This window comes from Amphiura filiformis, chromosome 18 (genome assembly GCF_039555335.1).
Source record: "Amphiura filiformis chromosome 18, Afil_fr2py, whole genome shotgun sequence".
NCBI classification, from domain to species: Eukaryota; Metazoa; Echinodermata; class Ophiuroidea; order Amphilepidida; family Amphiuridae; genus Amphiura; species Amphiura filiformis.
In genome coordinates this window covers 23,323,520-23,335,237 of record NC_092645.1, presented here as the reverse complement: position 1 = coordinate 23,335,237, position 11,718 = coordinate 23,323,520, and the positions used below count along the sequence as shown (strand labels likewise).

At 38.6% G+C, this 11,718-nt stretch overlaps 1 protein-coding gene across 1 annotated transcript in view; it reads right to left on the bottom strand.

Annotated features, from left to right (window-relative positions):
• LOC140139414 (transmembrane protein 179B-like) overlaps positions 1–10,253 on the bottom strand; it is a 14,500-nt gene extending 4,247 nt beyond the window's left edge. The window contains exons 1-3 of the mRNA XM_072161175.1: positions 9,988–10,253; positions 8,917–9,101; positions 866–1,003 (exon numbers count right to left, since the gene is read on the bottom strand). Coding sequence (XP_072017276.1) covers positions 866–1,003; positions 8,917–9,101; positions 9,988–10,089 — 425 coding nt within the window. The 5' untranslated portion in view covers positions 10,090–10,253. The remainder of the gene's footprint in view (positions 1–865; positions 1,004–8,916; positions 9,102–9,987) is intronic.
• Between the last annotated feature and the right edge of the window lie 1,465 nt (positions 10,254–11,718).

The following is an 11,718-nucleotide window of genomic DNA, read 5'->3' as shown; positions in this document are numbered from 1 at the left end:
CTTGATGGAAGACGTGAGTTTGGAAAATGATCTATAAACAATGTTATGATTTCTGCTTGACTCCATGTGCTACCGAATGTCACAACCATAAACATACGCTCTTCCAACGTGAATTTGGGTTGAAGGTGTTGAGTTGCAGCCACGATTTCTAGTAAATGAGGTTGTGTCAGTGATTAGTTGTGACTTTCAAAAACTCAAGGAGATATTCTATTATGTAATCATTTCTACCAGTTCGAATACCCCATTGTTTAAAACTACCTATCATAGGAGCGCCGTCCAACTGGTCCATGGGTCAACTCTTTTCAGTCACTTTTGTAACACTTAGACAAAAGTGGCCCAAGCGATTTTATTGGAACAAAGCTTAGCTGGTGGCTAATGAAATTATCTTGATAGACATATAAATATCAAACCAAAACATAAGCGGCATACTTGTGTCATTCTACTTTCAAAATTGTACAAATTTTATTGTTACACCCTGTACATATATACATAACTTTTGTTACCAGTGTGTAATTATTTTTTGAAAAAATGCAAAATTAGTCACCAAATCTATCAGGGGTGTATAGTACCACCTTAATGTAATAAACTTCCCTCAAGAGTAGAAAATGAAGGTCAAAATTACCCCTCCCCGCCCCTTGTATGTCGTTTTTGGCTGGCACCAATTCATTTTTCAGCCGATTCTTTTTAAAAGGTATCAAAATGCTCAGGAGGATAAGTTGCTTCAAATAAGAACTTCCCCTAACACTATCTGAGACATCAACATTTTAATAGCCTATCACTATTTATAGTAATCTGTACGTGTACGTGGTAATCACGTAGATATGTTGTATGATAAGGTTATTCAAATTTAAATAACTGTACTTACTCTGTGTTTGCAAATGATGGTTCAGATTTGAGTCCTAGACAGAATCGATGAAGTCCTATTGACACAACGAAAGCTTGTATGAGTACGAGGAATGAGAGCAACATAAATATGGGCACGGAGATGAAGCGTAGTAGAGATCTGTAACATGAAGGAAAGCTTGTATGAGTACGAGGACTGAGAGCAATATAAATATGGGCACGGATATGAAGCGTAGTAGAGATCTGTAACATAAAGGAAAGCTTGTGTGAGTACGAGGAATGAGAGCAACATAAATATGGGTACGGAGATGAAGCGTAGTAGAGATCTGTAACATAAAGGAAAGCTTGTATGAGTACGAGGACTGAGAGCAATATAAATATGGGCACGGATATGAAGCGTAGTAGAGATCTGTAACATAAAGGAAAGCTTGTATGAGTACGAGGAATGAGAGCAACATAAATATGGGTACGGAGATGAAGCGTAGTAGAGATCTGTAACATAAAGGAAAGCTTGTATGAGTACTAGGAATGAGAGCAACATAAATATGGGCACGGAGATGAAGCATAGTAGAGATCTGTAACATAAAGGAAAGCTTGTATGAGTACGAGGAATGAGAGCAACATAAATATGGGCACGGAGATGAAGCGTTGTAGAGATCTGTAACATAAAGGAAAGCTTGTATGAGTACGAGGAATGAGAGCAACATAAATATGGGCACGGAGATGAAGCGTTGTAGAGATCTGTAACATAAAGGAAAGCTTGTATGAGTACGAGGAATGAGAGCAATATAAATATGGGCACGGAGATGAAGCGTAGTAGAGATCTGTAACATAAAGGAAAGCTTGTATGAGTACGAGGAATGAGAGCAACATAAATATGGGCACGGAGATGAAGCGTAGTAGAGATCTGTAACATAAAGGAAAGCTTGTATGAGTACGAGGAATGAGAGCAATATAAATATGGGCACGGAGATGAAGCGTAGTAGAGATCTGTAACATAAAGGAAAGCTTGTATGAGTACGAGGAATGAGAGCAACATAAATATGGGCACGGAGATGAAGCGTAGTAGAGATCTGTAACATAAAGGAAAGCTTGTATGAGTACGAGGAACGAGAGCAACATAAATATGGGCACGGAGATGAAGCGTAGTAGAGATCTGTAACATAAAGGAAAGCTTGTATGAGTACGAGGAATGAGAGCAACATAAATATGGGTACGGAGATGAAGCGTTGTAGAGATCTGTAACATAAAGGAAAGCTTGTATGAGTACGAGGAATGAGAGCAACATAAATATGGGTACGGAGATGAAGCGTAGTAGAGATCTGTAACATAAAGGAAAGCTTGTATGAGTACGAGTAACGAGAGCAACATAAATATGGGCACGGAGATGAAGCGTAGTAGAGATCTGTAACATAAAGGAAAGCTTGTATGAGTACGATGAATGAGAGCAACATAAATATGGGCACGGAGATGAAGCGTAGTAGAGATCTGTAACATAAAGGAATGCTTGTATGAGTACGATGAATGAGAGCAACATAAATATGGGCACGGAGATGAAGCGTAGTAGAAATCTGTAACATAAAGGAAAGCTTGTATGAGTACGAGGAACGAGAGCAACATAAATATGGGCACGGAGATAAAGCGTAGTAGAGATCTGTAACATAAAGGAAAGCTTGTATGAGTACGAGGAATGAGAGCAACATTAATATGGGCACGGAGATGAAGCGTAGTAGAGATCTGTAACATAAAGGAAAGCTTGTATGAGTACGAGGAATGAGAGCAACATAAATATGGGCACGGATATGAAGCGTCGTAGAGATCTGTAACATAAAGGAAAGCTTGTATGAGTACGAGGAATGAGAGCAACATAAATATGGGTACGGAGATGAAGCGTTGTAGAGATCTGTAACATAAAGGAAAGCTTGTATGAGTACGAGGACTGAGAACAATATAAATATGGGCACGGAGATGAAGCGTAGTAGAGATCTGTAACATAAAGGAAAGCTTGTATGAGTACGAGGAATGAGAGCAACACCAATATGGGTACGGAGATGAAGCGTAGTAGAGATCTGTAACATAAAGGAAAGCTTGTACTGTGTGGGCCAAAAACAACTTTACCCAATTTCAGAGGGTGGTTGCTCGAATTGTAGAAGAGCTATTCATAATATCATTACATATTCTAAATGTATATATTTCTAAAAGTATGTGATGAAGAAATGAAAGTAAAAGAAGCTAAATTAACAAAATGGTGCTAGTTTTACGTCCGAGGGTCAAAAATCACTTTGTCCACACGTAATTCAATGGTATGTGTCCGATTGCTATAAAGAGTACGGCATACGACGTACATATGCGTTAGGCATACATGTAATTGGTAAACACGTTTGGCTTGTCCTTGAAAAGTGACGATTGTTTTACATGCATAAAAGAAATACAATCGATTTTAATCCCGATTTACTTGTCATGTACTCGAACTTCACTCCTGTCATTGACCAACAATTAGCATAAAAATTACACAATTACAAAGGTTTTACCTGGCGCAATTTTTGAATTTTAAATAGGCCTGCGTGCATTTTGTGACTGCGTGGCTTATTTCTAAATAGGTTTGCAAGGTGTCAAGATAAGGCAATTCACAACACAAGATATTACTTTTATGGCAGAGGTATACTTAATAAAGAACAGAAAGTTTTTTGGTAGTGCTACTGCAGCATCAATTTCGGATTCGTTTCCCGAACGTAAGATCCCACCGAAACCTACCATAACTCTATACATACGAACAACTTTCACAATCTTGCAAGTGTGATGAATAGATGCAAAGCACGGAGCGGACGTCCAAGAACTGGTCGTTCAGCTGCAAATATTGCAGCGGTTCAAAGGGAACTTGCACCTAGTAACCCCAGAGTCAGTTGTCGACGCAACAATTTGCCGAACATACCACGAACACAATAACTTCAATAACTTCAAACTTTCTTGTAGATAACATTTTGTAATGACAAAAAATCAGGTCTGAGGTTACAATTGCTTTGCGCATATTTGAAGAGAATTATGTTTATCTTTGCAGCATGAAAGCTGCATATCATGACGAAATATCATAGCTTGACATTTAAATTTTTCATGTTTGATTTATTTGATTGTGTTATATAAAATTGCTGAACAAATTTGTGCGTATACTGAGTGGTTCTCATTCTTTATCGAACTCGCCATTGCAAGTGATGCGACGCGGCAGCTAGTAGGCCTTCGCGTGGACAAAGTTAATTTTGACTCTTTGATTTCAAACTAGCGTCACGTTTTTAATTTAATACATTTTTGGATAGTTTTTTCACCAAATACTCTAAAGAAGATGTTCTTTACGAATATGTGAAAACAATTTGCAGCAGACTTTTCAATTTTGAGATACGAACCTTTTAAATTGGGTAAAGTTGTTTTTGGCCCACACTGTATGAGTACGAGAACTGAGAGCAACATAAATATGGGCACGGATATGAAGCGTAGTAGAGATCTGTAACATAAAGGAAAGCTTGTATGAGTACGAGGAATGAGAGCAACACCAATATGGGTACGGAGATGAAGCGTAGTAGAGATCTGTAACATAAAGGAAAGCTTGTATGAGTACGAGAACTGAGAGCAACATAAATATGGGCACGGATATGAAGCGTAGTAGAGATCTGTAACATAAAGGAAAGCTTGTATGAGTACGAGGAACGAGAGCAACATAAATATGGGCACGGAGATGAAGCGTTGTAGAGATCTGTAACATAAAGGAAAGCTTGTATGAGTACGAGGAATGAGAGCAACACCAATATGGGTACGGATATGAAGCGTAGTAGAGATCTGTAACATAAAGGAAAGCTTGTATGAGTACGAGGAACGAGAGCAACATAAATATGGGCACGGAGATGAAGCGTAGTAGAGATCTGTAACATAAAGGAAAGCTTGTATGAGTACGAGGAACGAGAGCAACATAAATATGGGCACGGAGATGAAGCGTAGTAGAGATCTGTAACATAAAGGAAAGCTTGTATGAGTACTAGGAATGAGAGCAACATAAATATGGGCACGGAGATGAAGCATAGTAGAGATCTGTAACATAAAGGAAAGCTTGTATGAGTACGAGGAATGAGAGCAACACCAATATGGGTACGGAGATGAAGCGTAGTAGAGATCTGTAACATAAAGGAAAGCTTGTATGAGTACTAGGAATGAGAGCAACATAAATATGGGCACGGAGATGAAGCATAGTAGAGATCTGTAACATAAAGGAAAGCTTGTATGAGTACGAGGAATGAGAGCAACATAAATATGGGTACGGAGATGAAGCGTAGCAGAGATCTGTAACATAAAGGATAGCTTGTATGAGTACTAGGAATGAGAGCAACATAAATATGGGCACGGAGATGAAGCGTAGTAGAGATCTGTAACATAAAGGAAAGCTTGTGTGAGTACGAGGAATGAGAGCAACATAAATATGGGTACGGAGATGAAGCGTAGTAGAGATCTGTAACATAATGGAAAGCTTGTATGAGTACGAGGACTGAGAGCAACATAAATATGAGCACGGAGATGAAGCGTAGTAGAGATCTGTAACATAAAGGAAAGCTTGTATGAGTACGAGGACTGAGAGCAACATAAATATGGGCACGGAGATGAAGCGTAGTAGAAATCTGTAACATAAAGGAAAGCTTGTGTGAGTACGAGGAATGAGAGCAACATAAATATGGGCACGGAGATGAAGCAGAGATCTGTAACATAAAGGAAAGCTTGTATGAGTACGATGAATGAGAGCAATATAAATATGGGTACGGAGATGAAGCGTAGTAGAGATCTGTAACATAAAGGAAAGCTTGTATGAGTACGAGGAATGAGAGCAACATAAATATGGGCACGGAGATGAAGCGTAGTAGAGATCTGTAACATAGAGGATAGCTTATATGAGTACGAGGAATGAGAGCAACATAAATATGGGTACGGAGATGAAGCGTAGTAGAGATCTGTAACATAAAGGAAAGCTTGTATGAATACGAGGACTGAGAGCAATATAAATATGGGCACGGATATGAAGCGTAGTAGAGATCTGTAACATAAAGGAAAGCTTGTATGAGTACGATGAATGAGAGCAACATAAATATGGGCACGGAGATGAAGCGTAGTAGAGATCTGTAACATAGAGGATAGCTTATATGAGTACGAGGAACGAGAGCAACATAAATATGGGTACGGAGATGAAGCGTAGTAGAGATCTCTAACATAAAGGAAAGCTTGTATGAGTACGAGGAATGAGAGCAACATAAATATGGGCACGGAGATAAAGCGTAGTAGAGATCTGTAACATAAAGGAAAGCTTGTATGAGTACTAGGAAAGAGAGCAACATAAATATGGGTACGGAGATGAAGCGTAGTAGAGATTTGTAACATAAAGGAAAGCTTGTATGAGTACGAGGCATGAGAGCAACATAAATATGGGCACGGAGATGAAGCGTAGTAGAGATCTGTAACATAAAGGAAAGCTTGTATGAGTACGAGGACTGAGAGCAACATAAATATGGGCACGGAGATGAAGCGTAGTAGAGATCTGTAACATAAAGGAAAGCTTGTATGAGTACGAGGAATGAGACCAACATAAATATGGGCACGGAGATGAAGCGTAGTAGAGATCTGTAACATAAAGGAAAGCTTGTATGAGTACGAGGACTGAGAGCAACATAAATATGGGCACGGAGATGAAGCGTAGTAGAGATCTGTAACATAAAGGTAAGCTTGTATGAGTACGAGGAATGAGAGCAACATAAATATGGGCACGGAGATGAAGCGTAGTAGAGATCTGTAACATAAAGGAAAGCTTGTATGAGTACGAGGAATGAGAGCAACATAAATATGGGCACGGAGATGAAGCGTAGTAGAGATCTGTAACATAAAGGAAAGCTTATATGAGTACGAGGAATGAGAGCAACATAAATATGGGCACGGAGATGAAGCGTAGTAGAGATCTGTAACATAAAGGAAAGCTTGTATGAGTACGAGGAATGAGAGCAACATAAATATGGGTACGGAGATGAAGCGTTGTAGAGATCTGTAACATAAAGGAAAGCTTGTATGAGTACGAGGAATGAGAGCAACATAAATATGGGCACGGAGATGAAGCGTTGTAGAGATCTGTAACATAAAGGAAAGCTTGTATGAGTACGAGGAATGAGAGCAACATAAATATGGGTACGGAGATGAAGCGTTGTAGAGATCTGTAACATAAAGGAAAGCTTGTATGAGTACGAGGAATGAGAGCAACATAAATATGGGTACGGAGATGAAGCGTAGTAGAGATCTGTAACATAAAGGAAAGCTTGTATGAGTACGAGGAATGAGAGCAACATAAATATGGGCACGGAGATGAAGCGTAGTAGAAATCTGTAACATAAAGGAAAGCTTGTATGAGTACGAGGAATGAGAGCAACATAAATATGGGTACGGAGATGAAGCGTTGTAGAGATCTGTAACATAAAGGAAAGCTTGTATGAGTACTAGGAATGAGAGCAACATAAATATGGGCACGGAGATGAAGCGTAGTAGAGATCTGTAACATAAAGGAAAGCTTGTGTGAGTACGAGGAATAAGAGCAACATAAATATGGGCACGGATATGAAGCGTAGTAGAGATCTGTAACATAAAGGAAAGCTTGTATGAGTACGAGGACTGAGAGCAACATAAATATGGGCACGGAGATGAAGCGTTGTAGAGATCTGTAACATAAAAGAAAGCTTGTATGAGTACGAGGACTGAGAGCAACATAAATATGGGCACGGAGATGAAGCGTAGTAGAGATCTGTAACATAAAGGAAAGCTTGTATGAGTACGAGGAATGAGAGCAACATAAATATGGGTACGGAGATAAAGCGTAGTAGAGATCTGTAACATAAAGGAAAGCTTGTATGAGTACGAGGACTGAGAACAATATAAATATGGGCACGGAGATGAAGCGTAGTAGAGATCTGTAACATAAAGGAAAGCTTGTGTGAGTACGAGGACTGAGAGCAACATAAATATGGGCACGGAGATGAAGCGTAGTAGAGATCTGTAACATAAAGGAAAGCTTGTATGAGTACGAGGAATGAGAGCAACATAAATATGGGTACGGAGATGAAGCGTAGTAGAGATCTGTAACATAAAGGAAAGCTTGTATGAGTACGAGGACTGAGAGCAACATAAATATGGGCACGGAGATGAAGCGTAGTAGAGATCTGTAACATAAAGGAAAGCTTGTATGAGTACGAGGAATGAGAGCAACATAAATATGGGCACGGAGATGAAGCATAGTAGAAATTTTAACATAAAGGAAAGCTTGTATGAGTACGAGGAACGAGAGCAACATAAATATGGGCACGGAGATGAAGCGTAGTAGAGATCTGTAACATAAAGGAAAGCTTGTATGAGTACGAGGAACGAGAGCAACATAAATATGGGCACGGAGATGAAGCGTAGTAGAGATCTGTAACATAAAGGAAAGCTTGTATGAGTACGAGGAATGAGAGCAACATAAATATGGGCACGGAGATGAAGCGTAGTAGAGATCTGTAACATAAAGGAAAGCTTGTGTGAGTACGAGGAATGAGAGCAACATAAATATGGGCACGGAGATGAAGCAGAGATCTGTAACATAATATAAAAGTGGTCATGCATTAAGTTACTGATGTTCATTTATAGAAGAGAAAGCAATTATATACAGTTCCGGGGGGGGGCAAGGGGAAGTGTGTGAGGAGTCTAGCAAACCCCCTTGCGGAATGCTGGCCGTCCGTATATTTCCGATTTTACCCTTTTTTCTTCATAATAAGCAGTTTTAGTGTCACAGTTAGCTACAGAAGTTTGAGATAAGCTGAATACACACAGGGAAGCAGTGATGATTAGGTTTCATGCAGATCTTAGTTTATTACTTTATTATTATTATTATTATTATTATTATTATTATTATGACCATGCTATACAGAGCTTAAAGTGGAAGATAAACCGCCATATTGGCGCTAACCCGTCAGCACTACCTAGCTATAGATAACCGTTGTTAATAACAACAAACAATTAAAACAAACTCACATTTCTTTGCTGGTGATTAGAACAAACGTTCTATAGAGAGCATAAAAGAAGGCAACGGTGATGACGACGGATTGTAGACCGACACAATAGGAGCATTTGCCAACACTGCCAGGGATCACCGTGAAATGGGTTGGTGATGTAAAGTTGACTTTTGCATACAGCATACAGTCACCAAGAAAATCATTCTGTGAAAAATACGACAGGGGATAAAATAAGTTCAAGAAATGGAATGAAGTTGACATGGTATGACATTAGAGAATAGGCATAACAATATTGCTTTCATGATTATACGATATCGATACTTAAAATAGTTCATGTGCCTGTTATTCTTGGTGTTACAATTTGTACAAGTCACCTGCGCAGAGGGTGTGGGTAGTGGCGCTGCGGATACAGGGCGGTGGTTCTAATCTGAAACGCATGGCGCCATACCGACACGCCGCTATTCCGAATCTGAAACGCAATGCGCTAGTTCGACACACCGCTAGTCCGAATCTTGAAAACACTGCACTAGTCCGAAAGTGAAAACCATTGTCCGAATATGAAAAACACCGCTTCAGTCCGACACTGCGCTAGTCCAAATCTATTAAAAAAACCCACTGCACTAGACCGAATTTATCAAACAATGCGCTCTTCGAATATTCGCGACTAGCGCGATGCATTTTCAGATTCGGACTATATGATTAAATTATCCATATCTTGAAAAGTATTGATGCTATTTATATAATTTTGATATCATTTTGAAGATTAATGTCCAGTGCTTACATTTGTATTCAAATTATGAAATGTCAAAAATGCGACTTGGTCCTGGTTTTATCAGAGCGGGTCACATATTTTGAGTGCTGGGTTATGCTCCCCTCCAACTCGCCTTTAAACACTGTTCATTTACAGCACCAGAGTTACGGTAGTACTATCTAGACGTGCTTAATTATAACATGCCTTTAACTGCCATCTGATTGGTTAGTTAATTATTACGTCATACGTGAACAAACCTTAATAAATAGCAACATTATACATGCAAAAGATTTAAATACGTGTACATCAAGCACGAAATATATAGGTAACATTTCTTACTCTTGAACTCCCGATAAGTGCAGCTACCGCTATTCCGGACGAAAAGGCCACAATAAGAAGTAAAATTTCGACGATCGAGACACCAATTGGCATTTCATCCATGGTTGATACTTTTTAGGCACTTATATACGCTATAAATGTTCAGCACATAATATTTCAAGACTAGTAAAATGTATATTTCGATCCAAATTTTTGTCGTTTCTAGATTTAGTCTCAGTTAAACCTAGCAGGTGATAGAAGGTTTAGTATGTACATGCATCAAACGTGAAGTGATTTTGCTGCTTTATTAATCATCAGGACATTCTGACGTAATACGTTCACACACAAGGTTTATGTCGAGCATCTTATGTTCCCTAATGTCTGGAGTAAAGGAGTCACGTTACGCTCCAACGAAACAGGATTCGTCTGAGCATTCATGCTTCCTGTTTCTATTGTGGGAATTAAGGGTACACTCGAATCTTCAAAATTTTGTTTGGAGATCCACATTTGATTTTTCCAGCCAACATTTTTGAACCACCATAACTAATAACAAGAATAAAAAGTATTATTCTAGAGACAAGATACGGTTTTATTTATAATTGAAGACCGAATTAAAAAAGACTAGTTTGCTTCTGACGTCAGGTCAAAGGCGCGACGTGATTGGTTGCTGGTTTTTTTTTTTGGCGAGTTGTCAGGCATAAGCCTTTATTATACATATTACGAAAACCACATATTATACATATTTAAATCATTAAATCACACATTTTCAGAACACAAAGATTATTGCATTACACCGGGGCATTACACTACATAAAATATACAAGTATAAGAAATTAAGTTGAACAATTAGATACATTGCGAATTTTGAGTTCATTATCAAACAAAAAGAGAAGATTGGGGTGATTACCATATCTATATTTGCTAATACAAAGCTTGGCAATTACAATTACATAGTTGACAAACAAGTTGTCTTTGCTGTGTGAACCATGACCACCAAACATGACATTTTTAACATTGAGAGAGATGTTATGTTGGATATTCAAAGATATCACTGTTTTGACTTTATCCCAAATGGGATTGATTTTTTGGCAATAGTAAAAGAAATGATCAACATGATCAATAACATTACAGGTTTCACACATATTAGAATTTTCTTTGGCCATTTTATACAACATTGTTTTTGTGGGGTATATGTTGTGAAGAATCTTCCAATTAAGAGAAATCAGACGAGCTTCTTTAGTGCATTGGGGGACATTATTCCAAATAGAATTCCAGTTGAAATGATACCTGGGGAATTTGTTCGCCCAGAATTTGTAACACGTTGGGGTTGTATACATCGACCTGATTTTAATTTCTTTAAAATCTTTAGCGATGCATTTTTGAATAGGAATTTTATTAAACAAGATGTCAGAGCGTTCTTCACAAGGTTTAGGATGAGTTTTCCCATCTTTAGGAAGAGCATTATGAACAACAAAGTAATCAATGAAGACCCTTGGATTTTGAGGGATACGACGCTGAATATCTTGAACAGAAAACATAGACCCTTGATTGTCAAAGAGATCGTTAACTCTAAGGCTGAGTTCACATAGAAGTATACGGTATACGGTATTCGCTATACGAAATACGCTCATTCGATCAGGCTGAGTTCATATAGGAGTATACTATGTGAACTCAGCCTGATCGAATGAGCGTATTTCGTATAGCGAATAGCGAGTATGTCAGTTTACCCATTTTCTTCGTCTTATCAAATGT